Raw genomic sequence first — 21530 nt, 5'->3', positions numbered from 1 at the left:
CCATTAGACGGTAACATATCTAAAACAGACGCCACGTTTTCTGTGCCACATTTAGTCACAGGTTACCGTCACTGCTGGTGTACATTTCCCACGTGGAGAAAAATGAATGTACAATACAGGGCAGCTAGCAACCGTTACTAAGCAAGCTGTAGTATATAAACTATTTTTATTCTACTTTGAATCAACTTTTGTATTAAAAAAAAAAAAGTCAAAATAAGTGCTTTTTGCAAAATAACTTTGTATGAAAAGGCTCTGTTTCTCAGGTTATTATCAGTTATATTCGGTAGTCATAGGCGTTACTTATGAAAAGTACTGCCGGTGCAAAGTTTAAAGATGGCCTTATCAACATAGCAACCAACAGAATAGTAAATGCGAACATTCCATATGGCTGCTATGGCAATAAGAACACATTTCATTCTTTGCACCAGCTTTATGAATAATTGTTTGTGTTAATGGCTGTACAACAAATACAGCAAGCTATGAGATTTTAAACATTCTTTTATCCTGCAATGAACTTTCTTAGTTAAAACTGGCTGTACAAATAACCATATGCACAGATGATAAAACCGTGAAGCTCTTGTAGAGAAAAAAGTTCCTTGTATGCTTGCTTATCATTGCCTCGACAAAACTATGGACATTTCTCCGAAGCATGGCGATATGAACAACTAATGGGCAAGTGTAATTACATGAATGAGACTGAAGGCGTCGTGGAAAACCTAATTTAATTAAGACTGCTTGTTAACCGGTGGTCTTCTGTTGAATTTTGTTCTTTTAAGTATTTAATTAATGCATTTTTTTTATTAAATCTCAAATTGCCATTGAAACCGTTTCTTCTGCTCCCTTACCCCCGATGGTGTGGGTTTGCTTTTTCTCCTTATGTGACCCATAGGGGCAGCGCCAGATTACCCACCATGCACAATAAACATGGTGTCCCACAGCTCAGAGTAACATCATAGGATAGTAGAGAACATCAGTTCTCCCACGTGCTGTGTTGATCTAAGGTGCTGCGGCGATTCCCCTCCAGTCTGTTAGGACTACAGTAGCAGAGTGTCAGGATATGACATCATATATCTAAACTCTACATCCCTAAGTATATCCTGTCATATCCTGGCACACAGCAGGGGGGGTTCACTGTTCAGTTATCCGCAGCCGCGGGGAGCTCTGTGCCATGTCCGTATCTTCACGGAAAGTAGACAAGAAGGGAGATCCCAGTGAAGTGAGTTGAGGGTCATAAATGCAAATAGTAAATGTGAGGTTAGACAAGGAAGGTGAAAAAAGTTAACAATAGAGCCATAGTGAAAAAGTGTGGCAGGGATAAAGGGCTGTCAGAGAGATGGCTAAGGGAAGAGAAGGTAAATGTTTTTCACCTGTGTTTCCTATTGTTTTTTTGTTTGTTTTTTTACCTTTGCTGTATTCAGCCCAGCGACGCACGTTGAGAAACCCTAGGATCAAGGAGATTTTGCACTGTGTCGGAAAGCACAGCTATACAGAATGTTGTCTTATTTATTAAAAACCACTCTTCATGGAACTCATTTCTCAGAAATGTTCATATCATTCTCAGGGACACAACTAAGTTACAGGGCGCTAATGTCAGCTGAAGAGTACATGCAGAACATTTTGGTAATGTTCCTACGCCGTGTATTTAAGTATTTTATAGCCTGGTGTTTCTCTACCAATGATTGCAAATCTGATAATTATTTGTTTTTAACGCCGGCAGCAATAAGTTAGGTGTTTATGTTGCAATGTGTTACCTCTGGTAAAACACCAGGCACCCAAAAGGTCACTAGGAATTTAAGAATGGATTGTGAATGCCAATCATTTATTAAGTATCTCTAAAATATTTTTAAATGGATGTACTTATCTTTGTCTTAAATAAAGTGTCCTGATCTATTTTGTTGATTTTACTGACCCAACCAAAATGGTGACATGTTGAAGTAAATAGCTGGAAAGGTGGGACTAGTGGAAGGGGGGATATGAAGTTAACATCCAATGGGTATACAGTGGTCGCATATTGTCATTATGGTAAAAACTGCCATTGGTTGTGAAAGGATTAATATGTCAAATTACCGGGGGGGGGACTTGTATAGGGGTTAGGATCAGACTGAATCTAGTATGTGACAGCTCCTCTTTCAATGCCCTTCGTAAGACATTTTTTAGTTTGTGCGAATTTAAGTGGATCCCCTATCAAGTGGCACACCAGCGAGAGCTGTTTCTTCAAATACTGCTTGCGACAAGGCATGCCAGCTAAAGTGGAGAAGCCACAAGCTTGTCGGTAATCAGTATCGGTTGTCCGGGATAAAGATACTGTCTGTTTTGTTGGGGAAATATTATCAGTGTCAAGACACTTAAGGTAGTATCATACCCATTGGGTGGCATCTATATAAAAACAAACAAACAGCTGCAGGTCTGCTTACTAACGTAAAACCACAACCAATGACAAAACATGGCGGCTCATTAACACATACAAACATTTATTTTAAATATGCAATGTAGCTATTTAATATTAAATACAGAATTAAAGCAATAATTGGCAATAGAAACAGCTCTGGCAAATCCGTTATTCTAATAAAAGCTGCATAAAATATGCGATCCATTTCAAAATAGGAGATTTTTAATGGACGTTATGCCAATATAAGTAACAAAAAAAAAATCTTGAAAAGCTATTTACTAATCTCCCCAAACTCTTCCCCATTCCCTTATAATAATAAATTACAAAGATCTATCCAAAAGAGGAATTAACCCTTTGCTGGCTTGAGGGTATATGTAGAAGGTAATACACTTCCTGGACTTTACATGGTTTTTTTTCCCCCCGATATGGAAACACGTTTTGTCCCTCTGGCACATATTTGCATGGATAGGAAGCAGTGGCTCTGGATCTGTTGCTTAAATAATGAGTACAACGTCTCTTGCGATTTATTGACAGATGTTTCTTGGTTAATGTTTGTAATAAAATTCAGACACCCAATTAATCCAAAGGTAGAAACATAAACTATTTCCTGGGGAAAAAGGCAGCCAGCCTCTGCTTTTTGATTGGAAGGATGTGTATCTCTTGTGAATTCACTTTCTTTAATTTAACATTCCGGTTTTTTACGGGTTTACGCAATCCATCAACACCTTCCCTAATCTCTGCCTGGTTCTTTGCGTCATAGCATTGCATGGAGGAGTCCTGCGGTAAGTCTCTCTTAAAAGAAAAGTTTTTGGTAGAAACTCCTGAAAGCCCTTTTATTTTGCCGCAAAAGATGGCAGGCACAGCATCTTTCACAGAGACAATGACTTTTGCAGTTTGGGAACTGCTGACAAGCTCAATGTTGTTGCCAGGTTTTGGCTCGTAATTAGCTCGACTGGCTTGTTCAGTGACCCATTTCTGCTGGCGTAGCATTTCAGCAGAGCTGGTGCAAATAATTCTGCTGTCCTGTTTCTGTATCAACTCGGAATGCATTAGAGGTTGGTTAAATGACGTGGTAGCAGAACAGTTCTTACTTGTGGAATGACCCAAAAGTTCTGTCATGGAGCCACATGACACAGACATGTTAGCATTTGTGTTTCCATACCTCTTGTGCACGGGAACTGACAGATCTAAAACACCATCGTCCTCAAGAACCTGGCTACTTATATCATCCGTCTTAGCTAGTGGTTCATTTTTCAGTGAAAGATCCAGTGCTTCATTTTCATTTCCCATTTTGATGACTGAGTGACGGGCAAATTGGGAGAACTCTGATTTTGCGGTGAATTCAAAAGGTTTGACTTCTTCCTTCTCCAGTGGTGTTTGGGTTCCCTGGCAGATTTTTGGGGTTTCAGGTGTAGGTTTTTCTTCATGTCCTTTAGACTCTGTCTGTGGCACAGGGATAGGGATTGGAATAGGTATAGGCACTGGCACAGGCAGTGGAACAATTACAGGGTACGGTACAAGGAGCGTAGCAGGAGGAACAAGTGGAGATAAAGGCGAGCTAAAGGCCTGTGGTGGAATGGAATGAAGGTTGCTTGTGCCGTAATCAGGAGCGACATGACACGGAGATGGTGCTCCCAAGCTGTTTGGGGATGGAAATAAGTCCTGCAACACTGCTGGAAATCCTGGAGTTTGAAAAACTGAAGGCAACACTGATTCTTGCGTTGGGCTGGAAGTTTTCTGATCTAAAATTTGTGGCTGACAAATTGATGGAGCAGTTCCTGGAAAGAGATGATTTTGTATGGTGGTAGCAGGACATTGAGTACCTTGGGGCAAAACCAGTGGAGAATTTAGGTGTTGAAACACATGTTGCTCCAGAAGAACAGGCAGTGGGACAGGCCCTTGAGTTGTTATGACATAAGGAGTGCTACCGTTAGTGCTCATCTGTGGTGAGGTACCACCCGCCACTTGCCAATGTATTGGTAAGACCACAGGACTTTCTCCAAGACAGATTGGTTGGAGCACAGTAGCTGCCACCTTTAGCGCTACCCCGCTCTGCGATTCGGAAGTAGGGCTAAGAACTGGCGAGGCTGGTACAGTCACTAGTGGGGAGAGGGCCTTTTTCATCAGGCCTGAAGAATTAATATTCCATGCTTCTGCAGTAATCAGTTGAGCAACCCCATTTTCAAGCTTATTGTTTGAGATTGTTGAAGGAGTATTGTTCAAATCCATTGGAACTTCTGTGGTTTCCTTATAGAGTTCCTCCATGTTTCCTGCTTTATACCTGTAAGAACTCTCACTGCTGGTGGTTACATGCCTTCCATATGCATCCTCATCAGTGGTCTCATCCTGTTGGTCTAGTAAAATAAAAGACACCGTTAGTGTATGGAATAGTGCAAAGCTAAAATTACAAGTGAACAATGTGATGACGAGACACGAACGGAATGTCTTAATGTTGGAACAGTAGCGTATATGTATGTACATAAGTGTGTGTGTGTACATATATTTTCGCGTGAAAGTTACCAATCTCAATATTAATGAAAAGTCTTCTTTATACACTAACTTTAACTAGACTTCATTCCATAAAAGCTACTTTGTGTGGTTCATTCACTAAAGAAGGAGTTGTCGAGAGCGTTGCAGTTTCAACTCATTGAATTTGCTATGTATTATGAAGGGCCAAGCCTGGCCCTACTGATTGAAACTTACCCTACTGATTAAACTTTGCATTATGGAAGGCCATCTCCCTGTAAAGAAACTTGCTATGGATGGTCCCTTTATGTATAGCATATTCAGGCTGAAACCACAACCCCCGCTTTAGTGAATAAATGCCAAACCTGAATGTACACAAACGCGTGTCATAGGTGTCTGAATCAATTATTGTGCAATACTGGCATTGTTTGGGGTTTAATGCAGGTAATGTAGAAAATGCAATTACAATGGAAAACCAATGGAACAGATAGATGATTCTTCTATATTTCCCAATATGTAATTCTTATTGTGGTTCTGCTGCAGTGATGATACACACTTCCCCATCTGAGCCAATTCCAGGGGTGTGTGCACAAGACAAACTATGTATTCACACCATGAGGCTGGTAATCCTTGATGTTGGACAGTGTTAAACATATATTAATAGATACTTGAGAAAAATGTCTAAGCAAGAAAAATGCACACAAGATGTGATGATGGTGCAAATGGTGACATTACTTCATCATACACATCAATAACCACATAATGACTCCTGATCACTAGAGTACACTTCTATCCTCAGCAAACGCCAATAATACCGAACAATGTTCAGGTACTAAGTACACTCACGTCCTGCTGAGGCTAAAGGTACATCACATTGGTCGGGAGCCCTTATCTAGGAGGAGGTACATAAAAGCTCTGGAAACCAACTCCCACTCATCCCCCCCTTTGTCCTTTTCTAGGAGGATATAGGCTGAATGTGAGTCTAAAAGTCACAACACTGTGTATAGCTAAAGTAGAAAATGCATTTATACTGTTTCTCCAAGTTAAAGACTTCTTATAACTACTAATCATCGCAAGACAGAAGTGTTTCTTTGTGTATATTTGAAATGACGAGAAGCATGACACTGTATGATGGCGGCTGAGTTGCCTTTATACAAATTGTGCTCAGCATGGATTGAAAGAAGCCATGGTATGTTTCAGAACGTTTTCTGTTTCCTGAAATTCCCCATCGCTTAAAGAATAATTTAACCCTCCTCTGCCATTGATGTGGTTACATTTGTTCTATGCAGCAAACCATCATTTTAAACCATAATTCTAAATTGGGTTTTTACCAGCCCACATTTGGAGACTCATGTTACCCTTTCATAAAGTAAGTCAAAATATGAGGTTGGTTTGTTAGACCGTTCGTTTTAATTACTAAGGTTTTGTTGTGTCATCTTTTTTGATGTAACATTAGGGTCACAATAAACTATGCCCAGTATATCAAAGTAGGTTTCCTTTGGGAACTCCAGTACTATATGTTTTCAATAAATGATTATTTGCAGGTTCCCTAGAGTGTCCCGAGCCGGTAGAGGAAGCTATCTCCAGGTTCTCTTCTATGTTACCATGCCAGTGTATGGTAGAGAGGGTGCTGTAGATAGTTTGCCCAGGAAGCTATGGACCCTATGGCCAGCCTTGATTGTATGGTTCCAGTCTGTGGGACTGCGAGGTGTTAAAGGTTTTCCAATGACCTCACATGAACACGGGGGACTTTTTGATCTCTGCAGGTGGCTGTGTCAAAGTGGTATAGCTGTGGATCTTAAATACCGACACCCAAGGACTAGGTTTGAAAACCAGCTCATCGCTGCTGGTGCATCAAGACATCAACAAAACTTTCAGAGTTTGTATGCAAGGGTGTGTCCTTTAACCATCTCCCGACTCCAAATGCCATGCAGAGAGTTCCTACGTAAAACACTCTGAGGAGCTGCTTGGCTACGGTCAGGCACGCTAGTGTGTTAACAGCAGGAATGGCTCACAATTGACTCTTTCATTTGTGATTAGACCATAATATGACATTTTAAGTCCATTAGAAAATCTAGTATGGCACGGATAGGTGTTGAGCTTGTCTTGGCAGCAGGAATGCGGTTCATTAATTGTGGAAGCTGTCACAAAGGGCAAGATGACCTTGAGCCATTTCAAAGGAGTACTGCACCTGTTTCACCAGTGTTCTGCTTAGTGCGGGTGTATACAAAAAGCTGAGCTTTTAGTCGTTTTTATTTGCAGATTGAAGCATTTTATCGTGTCTGCTGTAGCCTCTGTTCCATATAGGGTTTACAGCTAATATCGAATATGAATATGTTAAGGGTTCAGTTAATTTACTAAAAAGGAATATATATATATATATATATATATATATATACACACATACCCAATTGCACCTGGTCACAGAGCTACATTAACAATTGATATAACTGAGTGTGCATTGTTTGGACTTATTATTTATACAGTCCAGACCAGCAAACTGCTAAAAAAACAAAACACTTCTTTTATAGAGGTGGTAACACTTGCCGATGATCAATTACTCAAGCATTTGAGGAAGGCCCTTTTCCAACATGACTGTACCCCAGTGCACAAAGCAAGGTCCATAAAGACATGGTTGGATTTGTTTGGTGTTGAAGAACTTGACAGGCTCTGACCTCTACCCCATCCAACACCTTTGAGATGAACTGGAACAGAGATAGTGAGCCAGACCTTCTCGTCCATCATCAGTGCCCGACCTCACAAATGCTCTACTGGATGAATGGGGACTAAGTCCCACAGAAACACTCCAAAATCTTGTGAAAAAGCCTTCTCAGAATAGTGGAAGCTGTTATAGCTGCAAAGAGGGGACCTACAAATTAATATCAATGTGTTTAGAATGCAACGTCATAAAAGTCCCTGTTGGTGTAATGGTCAGATGTCCCAATACTTTTGTCCATAGAGGGCCGGCCCGACAATGGAGCCGAGTGGGGCAACCGCTCCAGGCGGCACTCTTGAAGGGGCGGCACTTCGCCGCCCCAAGCCTTTTTTGTTTTTTTTTAAAGCGAAAGAGAGAGAAAGGGGCGCCGGTGTCAGTACCCGCTCAGAGCCCCTCGCTCTCTCCTCTGCGGCGAGTCTCCCTGTTCGGTCTCGGTGCTGGCTTGTAATGCTGAGTGCCGGAAGATTTCCGGCGCTCAGCATTACAAGCCGGCACCGAGACCGAACTGGGAGACTCGCCGCAGGACTGCTGAAAGGTAAGTACAAGGGGGGGGGGGCGGAGGGAGAGGAAGGGTAGATAAGGGGGGGGCGGCAGGGACGGAGGGAGAGGAAGGGTAGATAAGGGGGGGGCGGCAGGGACGGAGGGAGAGGAAGGGTACATAAGGGGGGGCCGCATTTTAAAATTTGCCCCAGGCGGCATTTTGCCTTGGGCCGGCCCTGTGTCCATATAATGCACATATGTGTATCTGTGTGACAGATTTTTACCATGCTAGTTTAAGTTGTTTTAGCTCAAATGCGACAATTGTTTTGTCATACCCTTTGAACGTATTCAGTGTAATTATAAATCTAAATAAATCTAAATACGTAACAGATAACAACCATTGGGCCCATCTAGTCTGCCCATTTTTCCTGATGTACGATGTACAAGACCTAAAATTAGTCCTTGGTCTTGTCTTATATTTAGGATAGCCATATATGAGTCCCATATATGTTTGAATTCTCTCACTGTATTAGCATCTTACACTAAAAATAAAAGAAAATATTAATAGTTGGTGGTTTATTAGTTCATAAATAATATGGTCCATTTAATAACAAAGAACAGAGGGATTTCCTATGATATTGTGGTCTGACTCAATACACAGACTGCCTATTATGATTGCTGAAAAAATATACTTTTTTAAGGATTATGTTGATTATGTAGAATAATGAAAGCAATAATCTACAGAATATTTTACTGGTGAAATATAGGACATGTTTCACCCCGAACCATTCTGTATTAGTATAGCAGAAAATGGATATGGCCTTCCTGGGATTGAAAATATCTATTTGTATGTATTCTTTGCCATGTTCAGTGCCTGGTAATAAAACAGGCACCAGCTGCTCAAAATGAATATGCCTCAAAACGAAATCCCCGCTGACTGCCTTCTAATGAAAGATATCATTCCAACAGGATTTACTGGATAGGTTATGGTAATGATAGATCGCCTCATTTGGATATCATTTGCATTTTATACCAAAATAGGTTTTTCTCTTTATTGCTCGGATAATATGATCCCCTCCAATCATTGTGCTCTCCTGCATATATTTATTTAAATGGGATAAAATAATCCAATATAAAGGTTAATAATGGCCAAGCACACAGTGCAGCATTTAGTGATTTATTGTGCTGTAATTTTTTTTTTAAAAAAGTTCCTTGTTTCAAATAAAATCTAAGGCATTGCATATTTTTTGCAAAGTGTCATTCAAGTATTTATTATTTATGCCTTTTTATTTACTGAAGCTCTAATTAAAATAATTATTTAAAAAATTATTTATTTATAAAATCAGATTTTTTTGGTCAGTGACAGCATTTATTATAACTAAGCATTTTTATGTTTGATGACATCATCTTGAATGCCAGGCATGGCGAACGCACCTGGTTATGCAGACGCTTTAGATTGGAAACTCAAGGGAGCAGGGTGTTTCATACCCTTTGTTTACTTAAGTCATTTTTATGTACAGCGTTATTATACACAATATGTTGGGTTTTAAAAAGGAAATCCAGAGTGTAAATACATCCCGATATACTGGGGAAGAAGAGACATATCAATGTGACACCTTGCTGTGTGCTTCATTGCTAAACAGTTGGCCCTGAGCAGAAACTGATCCCTTACCATTACTTCTAGATAGGGAAGCTGTGTTGAAACCGAATTCTGCCATTTTAATTAAATGTAATTCTATTCTCATTATAATGCCTCATACATAACTAATTATGATTTTCAATTATATTTTCAGCTCCCAGATCTTCTAGACTCCGAGATCATAAGTTTTCACAGCAGTGTCCTCCCAAGAAGTAATTTGGTGGATTATGGCTCACCATGCTGTCTAGTTCTCTGTCACTAGGGGGAAATTTATTATTATTATTTTTATTATTATTATTATTATCTTTTACTTATATTGCGCCAACAGTTTACGCAGCGCTTAATATAATACATATATTCAAGGGGTATGACAAGACGAGAATTGACAGACTAAGACAAACCGATACATTAGGTGGAGAGAGCCCTGCTCGCAAGCTTACAATCTTATTTATCATTATTATTATTATTATTATTATTAGTAGTAGTAGTAGTAGTAGTAGTAGTAGTAGTAGTAGTAGTAGTAGTAGTAGTAGTAGTAGTAGTAGTAGTAGTATCTGGGTAGTCTGGCCATGGAATTATGGGCGTTCTTCATCCTTGTCCCTCCACTTTTAAGACTTACTAAGAAGGTTTTTATAACTGCTTTTCACAAATTATTTGCTTTTGGTATTGATATTATTCGGCTCTAGAATGTTGTACAAGTAGTAACCGTGATGTCATAAGGATCTGATCATGTCATAATGCTACTGCAGTTAAAATCTGTCAATTGAGTGCCATTTTCTCAAGGGTTTAGAACAATGAAGACAAATAAACCAGCTGACTTAGAGAGAAGAAATACGCGGATACAGAAAATAAGAATGTATCAATGATTTATTTTCTTTTGTCCATAAATGTTAACTACATTCTAGTTTTATGTTTTACTATTTGGAAGACTTTGCATCTTTTTCTATATGCCTCTGATACCTTTGTATTGTCACCTTTTTCTTGGCTAAGGCTGTCTTGTGAACAAGGTTTTAGTGGTTAGGATATCAATAGAACGCCCTCACTTTCTTCAGCCAGAGAAGAATTCCCGACGGTGACAAAATGAATGTGCCCTACATTTTGTGTTTCCATACGGCTGCATCACACAGGGCCAAGTGCGATCATTTCTTTCTTGGCTTCCTTTGAAATAGAAAATATATAACCAATGTTCTTGAGGCTGCATTTCTGAAAAGCAACAGAACCTTTGAAAAAAGATGCCAGTAACAATAGTTTCGGGATATGAGAGAAAGCCAGTCGCTGGCAAATTATCCCTCTAATCTAATGTTTCAGACTCCAGATCAGACTGTAACAGATCATTTATTTCACCTTGGACATAGAACCCTCTGTAATTTACTTACGATTGCATATACTTATTTGTAATGTCTGTCTCTCTTCTAACATACATAGGGAATGACGTGAGGTCTGAATTATAGAAAGTATTGTTAGTGCTGATTACTGTGTAAGGAGTAGAAAGCATTGCATACGCTTAATATTTTACACACATCTTAACTATGAACTGCTGTCATCAGATGTGCAAATGATGGCTGGTTCCTAGTAATTATTGCAGTAATAATTACCCGTGGTACTATCAGCATGTGGTAAAATCTACATAATATATGCAGTCATTAGTTATGCTAATCACCCAGTGCTGATGTTTATTACAGTCGCTAACTAGAGTTTGTAGGCACTGGGGTCCTAATGCAGCCATGGATTAGCGAGAGGGGGGCTCAAATACAAAGGAATTGTTTGTACCCTTGTGATGAAAAGCCGTGAAAAAGAACCAAGCCTTTTTGCTGACAGTCTCTTTGAAAAAAGCAGAGGCCTTTTAACTGTAAATAAGATTATGCTTAGAATATACTTACCTTTCCCAAAAACGGACCCCCCAGCACATTGTGGATGCTGCTACTCACCCACCTGAAAGAAGGCATTAGAGGAGCTAACACTATATTCTTCACTGATGCCTGAAGATGGACAAGACCGTTCCTTTATTATTACAGCATTTGTGTAGAATAGTGGTGTCTTAAAGAAATGAATATAGGAAAAAATAGGAAAAAAACCATGGCAACAAAAATGAGACTAACCATCAAAACATAAACAAATCAGATCAAACATAAATTGCTATCTGTGCCAATCTTTATCTAGTCCTGTAGATGGTCAATGTTTGGGCTGTGTAGATATCACATTCTATAATATATATATATATATATATATATATATATATATATATATATATATAGTATATTTCACAACAGGATACTGGGAACTCTTCCACACCAGTATTCACAATACAGAGATAGTCGCATCATGCGATTCAGGGCTTACATCATGCGATGCATTGATCACACAATGTAGGTATCATATCATGCGATGCAACGATCATACAATGTAGGTATCGGGTCATGCAATGTAGGGATCACATCATGCGATGCATCGATCATACAATGTAGGTATCGGGTCATGCGATGTTGGGATCACGCAATGTGAGGATGGCATTAGACCTTGGTCAGGCTCTGCAGCAATCTGCTGTTAACGCTAGCTAGTGTATCCCAGAGTCACAGATATTAATTGTGACTCAAAGTTGCCATATAAAGAAAATAATTAGGACCATGTTAAGCATATTAACATCCTGTCAACTCCTTTTAATGCATTGGTTATTTCATGTTTTTTTTTCCCTTAGCATGGGGGGGATATTGACCTTTAAATCCTTAGAGATGACTCTCAAGCTGATTTTCTGACCTTAACCAGGAGCCTAACAAATCCTCATGAAATCTAATTACAACAAGATACACCGTTAGGACTTGGTTTAATCGCTATAGCATCTGCACATTTGTGCCTTTACTAAATCCATTTTACAACAGCTATAAAATGTAGAAATTCTCCAAACTGAGTCAGAGGTTTTGGAGAAACAATACCGTAATTCAAGAGTAATTCAAGTGTTTTGAAGAACGCCCTGGCATATTAGGATATTGCTAATGTCCTTCCCTGATATCTGAATAGAGATCCAGTAAGGTGTGAAGCTAAGAAGCTATCGTATCATGGAGAAACCCTTCTTCAGTCTCCATTTTTTTTTTTACAGTGGACCTACGCTAAAGTAAGAGAACATTTGATACATAATGAAATATAAGGGGGATTTTTGTCGACAGTTGGCCATCCAGCTTCTGCAGTTCCAATGATGCTCAGGTAGTCTTTTAGATGATTGTTTATAGACCGTGATGGCAGAAAAGAACCAACTGGCCAACGGGATAGCAAAAAGTAGATTTCCAATGCATATATATATATATATATATATATATGTCATCTATAAGAACCCTTACAACAGGTATTTTTGTAGTGTACAGAACTGTAAAATTTGGTAAACATGTGTGAGTTACGAAGGACCTACTTAATGCTCAAATTCGTAAAAAACACAAAACGCCCTCTGTTTTATTCCTTACGGGCAAATTGCCAATGTAAATGTGCTTTGTTTACACTATGCATGGGCAGTCTAAATGTTACAATCTCCTCTTCTTACAGCATTAATCAATAAACAAGGATCATGCATAATTATTCTGCTATATAGAGACCCATTATATTAAAGATAATGTCAGATTTGTGATATATTCAGTCATATTAAGTCACACAAGCTTAAAATTAAGGTTTACTGACACATCATATTATAATATTTTTAAGATATTTGTCAGATGTAAAAAGATTGGATGAAGGGAAGGGGTATATATTGGATTGGCATGAAGAATGAACAGTAAAAGAGAAGCCAAGGGATAATGATGACAAGATTTACCAAGGTCAGGGGAGGTTGTATATTTCTATTATTGGAGAGTTCAATCCTTTAATTCAGCAATACTTATTTTGCCGATAAAGTTTCATGCACTTATTCAGCCAAACTAATTATAAAAACATTTTAAAAAAATATGAAATGTAAAATTCCTAAAAAAACCCAAAAAACATCAGGAGGTAAATCACACATCTCAAACAACTGCATTTAACTGCAAATGCATAACCCACTCAGTGCTGTATACTGGGCTAGGGTGACTAGGCCGAGGGCAGCAGGTTCAGAAGGGTGGTTGTCCTACTGCAAAAAAACAGAAGGGCTGATCTCCCCATCTGGCTCCCTCGCACTATGGAGTTAGCAGAGACTCCAAATTACAAAATAAAATGTACTTTATGTCTTTAAAACATGCAGTGCCACAAAATGACATCATAACCTGACGGTCGGCAGTGAGGACAGTGGCTGTGGTGTGTTGCCCAAGGACTAAGCCAGGGGGTAAATATGGCACTGGAAGGAAAATATGACACTCGGCCTACTGTAGAACTTTGTTTTGTTGTCACACAGGGGAACTGAGATCTGTGTCTGTTCCAGCACAGTACCAAGCATTGATGATGCCAAGCATTCACTCTCCCCCTTTTTGGGCAGTGGGGAGCATAGGCCCGTTTGGGGAGAAGCTCTGATGTTCCCTTAATGCCGTTGGGATGTGAAAAAGGCAATGGAAACTTGTGCTGTGGTAGAACAGACCGCAGTTGCAGCTCCCAAATGCCTCCTCGTGACACTAACTAGTGCTGTTTTGGGTAGGGTGGGTGGACATGTGAAATGTGCATGCTGGCATGTGACATCCTACCCAGGCGCATATCAGCCCAGATCTCTGCTCCATCAGATGACCACAAAATGATGGGTTTTCTGCAGGCAAAACCCAGAGAGTTCCCAGGAAAGCCAATAAGTGGCAACAAATGGTGGACCATGAAGAAGCAGGACTGTAACTTCTAGGTCAGATAAGTACTTTTCACCTTTTTTCCATTTTAGATGAATGCATACGAAACCATGGTACTTTAATATGCATTCTTGTTTAGAAGGCGGGTGAGGGGCAGTAGATGGTCCCTTTAACTTGTCTCGAGCTTCCCTAGGTAACGTGTAAGCTTCTTATAATGCTGCCACCTGTAACAATAGCAAAATAATTGGCCTGGTCTCTCATGGGAAAAACTTGTCCTGACTCTCAGCAAAGGGTTTTTAGTACTTTTTTTTTCCGGCAAGTCCGGTTGGCGTTTGCTATCTTGCCTGTACTGAGAAAAGACAAGCAAATTAAATGTTTCACAACTATTACCCCCCCTCAATAAAGTATGAACTGCAATAGATTATCTAGACGTCACTGTTGCTGGGAACAGTTTTCCATTTCACTGCTTTGCTCCGAAGAGTGTTTGCACAGCACTGGAGTTCATGTGAGGTTGAAGTGCCGCCTTTTTGGACAGAGCAAATTATGCAGCTGAAAAGGAATCTCATTTTATTAGTGAAGGGAGATAAAAACAAGCAGAGGAGAAAAAGGCAAAGTATGTTTGCTAACAGTCCTGGCTGTAAACTAAAACGCTACGACGCCAAGGATAATACACATGCTTCTCCAGAAATAAAACATCTGTGTATGAACCATACATATAAGTACTATATGTATAATAAAGCTTTACCCGTAGAGCTTTATTTGTGAATACATTACCCTTAGCACTCAAATGATCGAAGTCACAATCCAGTGTCCAACATTGTCCCACCAACAAAGGATTTAAATATTTGAGTATGTATTCTTCACCCTGTAATAAATCGCTTACCTTTAGGAGAAGCTGCAGTGCAACACGTTGTGGTCTTGCTCTTGGCAACACTGTTGGCTGCTTAAAGCAGTGAAATACTAACACTGAATTCTTGTTAGAGCCACTGGAACCCTCGAGCATGTGTTTTAGAGAGAAGGAGATGTGTTTGGCTGAACACTTCCCCTGCAAGCTTAGGAGCTGATGGGTAGAGAAAGAGGCATATACATATGGGTTTTTACTGCAGACTCCTTCTGTGCATTTGCAAGGGGAATCAAATGAGAATGTAAATCTATCACTTAGCTATCATGTGCATTAAACTGTATCATGGTAAACCTGGATGTCCTAGCCCGTAAGTTGAAAAATTTTAAGTCGCATGCCCTCACAAACAGCAGGCAGATTGGTGTACCTGCAAGTTGTTTTTCAAGTGTTAACATGCGAGGGCATGCAACTAGAATCCAGTGCTTTTTAGGTGTGTGCTTCACTTTTCATAATATTTAAATATTAGTGTTAATGTTGAAATATTTTGTTTATAATCATTGTACCTTTCAACAGATGCCTTCCAATCCATACTAATAAATGATAATTGTGCTGGAGCACTGACTTCCTTAGAAATGTAACCAGGGGATGGATCCCAATGCTTGAAACTGCTAATATGAAAACTTGAGGTGCTACGGGGTGCTTTTACTTTTTACATCTCAGGAGTTCAATTGAAGATCTGATATTAGCTGAGCCAGTCCCTAAGACCTTGGTAAGCTTTTAGTCAGGATTATTTTCACATTTTCTGACCTTTCTGTTTCATTATAAAAAGGCTCTTGTCAGGTAACCAGCTTTTGTAATTGGATTAACAAGGAATTCAAGAAGGGAATCAAAAATGCCTTGAAATATATAAAAAAAACCAAAAAACTACTGGACAAGAACAGAGAGAAATTCTGCAGTAAAAAAACAGAAGTGATCTTATACCTTATGTAGATCAATAAACACCCTGTTACTGCTCTAGTGGTATCTTCCATTGTCCCTTGTGGTAGCTCTATGCTGGGAAAAAATACTAGAATAAAAACTCTAGTTTGTGAGAGGCTTGTACAGCAGATTTGGTCCTTGAATGCGCTGGATACACACGAGCACATGCTGCTTGAGTGTAAGAGCATAGCGTGCAACCATGTGCATACAGTCAGCCACAAGTACATCATTTATTGGCTGCTGGCCTTAAAGTGCCAGAGCCGATCTATGTTCCTAGCTTGTAAGTAAAATCGTCACAAACATGCAGGTTATTCTTTTAATGCATGAAATCTATTCTGACAGCTTTATCATACAACTGCAGCAGCAAAACGAAACCAAAGGTACTTAGAATTAGCAACCTGTTTTATACCCCCCCATCCCCTCTGCTACATAGGATTAGGGCTGAAACAACGAATCGATAAAATCGATAATAATCGATAACGGAAATCGTTGTCGACGATTTCCGTTATCGATTAATCGAGTGATCGATTCGTTGTTGGAGCACTCGGCTCCTTTTACTTACCTCCGCGAGCGTTCCCCGCTTCCGCTACACGCGCTGCACTCTCCGCCTTCTTCTAGTTGCGTGTGGCTCCGTTCGCACAGAGCGGTTCGCTCTGTGCGAGTGGCTCCGTTCGCACAGAGCGGTTCGCTCTGTGCGAGTGGCTCCGTTCGCACAGAGCGGTTCGCTCTGTGCGAGTGGCTCCTTTCGCACAGAGCGGTTCGCTCTGTGCGAGTGGCTCCATTCGCACAGAGCGATTCGCTCTGTGCGAGTGGCTCCATTCGCACAGAGTGAACCGCTCTGTGCGAACGGAGCCACTCGCACAGAGCGGTTCGCGGGGGTGGGGTTTCAGGGGATGCAGGGCAGAGTGGGGGTGGGGGGGGCAGGCCAGGGTAGGAGACTGAGTGCAGGGCAGAGTGGGGGTGGGGATGCAGGGCAGGAGACTGGGTGCAGGGCAGAGTGGGGGTGGGGGTGCAGGGCAGAGTTGGAGACTGGGTGCAGGGGCACAGTGCCAGGGCTGGGTGCAAAGTGCCAGGGCTGGGTGCAAAGTGCCAGGGCTGGGTGCAAAGTGCTGGGTGCAAAGTGCCAGGGCTGGGGCAAAGTGCTGAGTGCAAAGTGCCAGGGCTGGGTGCAAAGTGCCGGGTGCAAAGTGCTGGGTGCAAAGTGCCAGGGCTGGGTGCAAAGTGCCAGGGCTGGGTGCAAAGTGCTGGGTGCAAAGTGCCAGGGCTGGGGCAAAGTGCTGGGTGCAAAGTGCCAGGGCTGGGTGCAAAGTGCCGGGTGCAAAGTGCTGGGTGCAAAGTGCCAGGGGTGGGGCAAAGTGCTGGGTGCAAAGTGCCAGGGCTGGGTGCAAAGTGCCGGGTGCAAAGTTTCTTGAACAGTAATAGTCCACCTCTTTTCAGAATGTTTGGGGTTATTTTGTTTCATAAATATTGTGTTTGGGTTTTTGTACTTTGAAAATATTGTTTTTTTATTACATCATAAAATAAGAATGTTAATGTAAATTTTAAGTTGTTTTTTAACATCCAGTTCATTAAATTATTTTAAATAAACAAAAAATTTGCATATTGTTTTTTTTTATCCGATTAATCGATTAATCGAAAAAATAATCGGCCAACTAATCGATTATTAAAATAATCGTTAGTTGCAGCCCTACATAGGATGATATATGAAGCAGGTATATCTGAGTAGTGGCAGGGAACCAGCTGATTGGAGAAAAAGAAGAAACTAACCCAGTCACTCTGGGAAGCAGGGCTTCACCTGGAAAGTCTGGATCAAACCCAGAGAGTTGCTGATCTCTGAAGATAAACAAAGGCATTTGTGTCGCTTTAAAATGAACTTGTCCATATAAAACAGCCGTGAGTGTTCAGCTTCATGACAATGAGCTGAGAACATATCCATTTTTAAAGAAGCATCCATACTTACAAGATGGTTGGAAATCAAAGCATTAATCTGAAATACTTAAGTGATCCATATTTTGATTTCAACATTTTACAATCAGAATTACAACAATCTGAATATATATACTTTTTAGGGTGTGCTTCCCTCTCTCTGTATGTTTTGTGTATATTTACAGGTTTTGACCAAATCTTAGGGTTGGGCAGCCTACCTTCCACACAGGTGTCCAAAGAGGGTGTTAAATTGCTTGAGAGCCTTAGTGGGTTAAAATGCAGTGCAGTCCCGCTGATTCAGCTCCTTGGTAAGCACTATAGCCAAGAAAAATTAGATAGGACTTGCCATAATTGGCGGTACTTTGGCGTAGTGGCAGGCTAAGCAATATATGGCCATAAAATGTGATGGAATTCCCAATACTTATGCTTTTAAATATTATTTGCTGGATGTGTGCTGATCTCTTGCTTTGTTGTGTCTATGTATTGGTCATTTCAGCAGCACCCCCAAAATGTAAAGGTGTATAATTTTGAGAGTGCGATTTCCTTTCTGTATATTCTTGTGCACGGCTAACAAAGAATAGCCATATATTTTACTACACTTTGCGAGAGAATGTAAGATTTTGTACCATAATTAACAACAGGCATCTGAAACACCAAGGATAGGTTTCTGTGTGCAGTTTAAAAAAAATGTACATCTGACCATTTCATTTTGTGGGGGGGGGGGGGAGCCCAGCCATTCCTAACTTGATGCTAAACAGGTGATGAAATATTTGACAAAGTGGGTTGCGGGAAAAATATATTTCCTGCTGTGTTAATATTCTCTTGCAGAGCTATTTTTATCATAAGGTTAGGAATTGCTAGGGCAGACTAGCGAATGTGCAGTTGTATGCATTTTCCATCAAGGTCAGTGTTCCCTACCGTTGTAAAAATAAGCCACAGTAAATCACAGGACTGTAAACTATTGACTATATGAAAACAATGTATCTACAGTTACTAAAGATACAATTTTCAAAAAACACAACAATCAAATGAGGAAAAAAAATAACCACCCTAAAAGATGTGTGCTTAACAAAAAATATACCAAATACCATATTTGCTCAATTATAAGATGACCCTGATTATAAGACCACCCTCCCAAACTTTGGATTTTATTGAAAGAAAAAAATAAGAAAATGCCTGAATATAAGACAACACTTATATAAAATATAAATATAGGACTATAGTAGTAATGCAGGGTGGTAATTTAATCCATATTTTATGTGTAGCATATCTTGTATACTCACCTGCCTATGAGTCAGTGGCTTGGAGGTTAGCAGCACATCCTTAAGAACAACATTTGATACGGTGCCACATAAAAGGCTGGTACATAAAATGAGAATGCTTGGGCTGGGGGAGAATGTGTGTATGTGGGTAAGTAACTGGCTCAGTGATAGGAAACAGAGGGTGGTTATTAATGGTACATACTCTGAGTGGGTTACTGTTGCTAGTGGGGTACCACAGGGGTCAGTTTTGGGTCCTATTCTTTTTAATATATTTATTAATGACCTTGTAGAGGGATTGTATAGTAAAGTATCAATCTTTGCAGACGATACTAAGCTCTGTAACGTGGTTAACACAATAGAGGACAGTGCACGATTACAAATGGATCTGCATAGGTTGGAGGCTTGGGCTGGGATGTGGCAGATGAGGTTCAACACAGATAAATGTAAGGTTATGCACATGGGGAAGAAAAATCCAGGCTGGGAATATGTATTAAATGGGAAAACACTGGGGACGACTGACATGGAAAAGGACTTAGGAGTTTTAGTTAACAGTAAATTTACCTGTAGCGACCAGTGTCAGGCAGCTGCTGCTAAGGCAAATAAAATCATGGGGTGCATCAAAAGGGGCATAGATGCCCACGACAAGGAAATAATTCTACCACTGTACAAATCACTAGTCAGACCACACATGGAATACTGTGTACAGTACTGGGCACCAGTGTACAAGAAAGATATAGTGGAGCTGGAGAGGGTTCAAAGACGGGCAACCAGAGTAATAAGGGGAATGGGAGGACTACAGTACCCAGAAAGATTATCAGAATTAGGGTTATTTAGTTTGGAAAAAAGACGGCTTAGGGGGGATTTAATAATTATGTATAAATATATAAGGGGACAGTACAGAGATCACTCCCAGGACCTATTTATACCCAGGACTGTATCTATAACAAGGGGACATCCTCTACGGTTGGAGGAAAGAAGGTTTCTACACCAGCACAGACGGGGGTTCTTTACAGTAAGAGCGGTGAGATTATGGAACTCTCTGCCAGAGGAAGTGGTTATGGCAAACTCAATAAAAGAGTTCAAAAGGAGCCTGGACGTGTTTCTTGAAAGCGATAATATTACAAGTTATGGATATTAGATTAATAGGGACAGAACGTTGATCCAGGGATTTATTCTGATTGCCATATTTTGAGTCGGGAAGGAATTTTCCCCCTGGTATGGGGCAATTGGCATCTGCTTCATAAGGGTTTTTTTGCCTTCCTCTGGATCAACACAGTAGGGACACAATATGTATATAGGTTGAACTTGATGGACTTTGGTCTTTTTTCAACCTTATGAACTATGTTACTATGTTACTATTTCCCATGATGCTCAGTTAACCTTAAGGCAGCATGAGAATCATGGGGTATGAAGCCCAAAAAGATCTGACCCTATTGTGAAGAGGAGTGCAGACCGATAGGAGATCAATTTGTGAAGATCATTGTGTAGCTGCGGGGTCACGTGAGCACTGTGTAACTAACGTGACCTGTGCCTATGTGTTTCCGCATATTGGCTTGCAGCTCAGCTTGCACATGTGTCCAGGGGACTATATGAGGTCTGAATAAAAGATGACCTTGATTATAAGACAAGGGCATTTTTTCTGATGATTTTTCAGAAAAACCTAGTCTTATCGGCAAATACAGTATTAGAGGATATGGTCAATTAATGGTAAACAATCTTAGTTAATATGAAAAAGTAAAAAAACTTGATATCTTACATTTTTGAACGCAACTCCTCAATAGAAAATTGCTGGCGGCAGGCAAAGTGTAAATGGGGTGTCTACAGATTCTCTCCACTAGTCATGTTACTTATACGTTGCTTGGATCTGTAAACTGATATATCTGGATTCACAGTAATTCTTGTCAGGTAGGGCAGATAGGTGTCTGGACCTCATCTCAATTGCCCCAGGGACAAATACTACAATTTATTCTTAGCCCACAAAAGACATTGTGGGTGGATCATGTGTGGAGTGGGGTGGGCAAATATTAAGCACTGTTCACGTAAATTGATCCGCATCCCTATATATATTGTACTGGCTACCCAATAATTTATTAAAGAGATTAATGGAAATGA

The 21530-nt window shown here is 40.3% G+C and overlaps 1 protein-coding gene across 2 annotated transcripts; it reads right to left on the bottom strand.

Annotated features, from left to right (window-relative positions):
• Positions 1-2989: 2989 nt before the first annotated feature.
• Positions 2990-4654, bottom strand: LOC149300960 (retinoic acid-induced protein 2-like). 2 transcript variants are annotated; one of them, XM_089484673.1, is made up of 2 exons: positions 3524-4654; positions 2990-3475 (listed from the first exon to the last, which is right to left on the bottom strand). In XM_089484673.1, exons 1-2 carry the CDS (start codon positions 4652-4654, stop codon positions 2990-2992), a joined length of 1617 nt encoding a protein of 538 aa, XP_089340799.1. The 2 variants fall into 2 exon arrangements, with proteins under 2 accessions (XP_089340799.1, XP_089340798.1); XM_089484672.1 differs by having other exon boundaries at positions 2990-4654.
• Between the last annotated feature and the right edge of the window lie 16876 nt (positions 4655-21530).

The sequence above is a fragment of the Sceloporus occidentalis genome, unplaced genomic scaffold (assembly GCF_023333645.1).
Source record: "Sceloporus occidentalis isolate IW3139 unplaced genomic scaffold, rSceOcc1.0.p SCAF_22, whole genome shotgun sequence".
Taxonomy (NCBI): Eukaryota; Metazoa; Chordata; class Lepidosauria; order Squamata; family Phrynosomatidae; genus Sceloporus; species Sceloporus occidentalis.
Note: the sequence above shows the minus strand (reverse complement) of the source record. Positions and strands in the feature narration are given on the sequence as shown.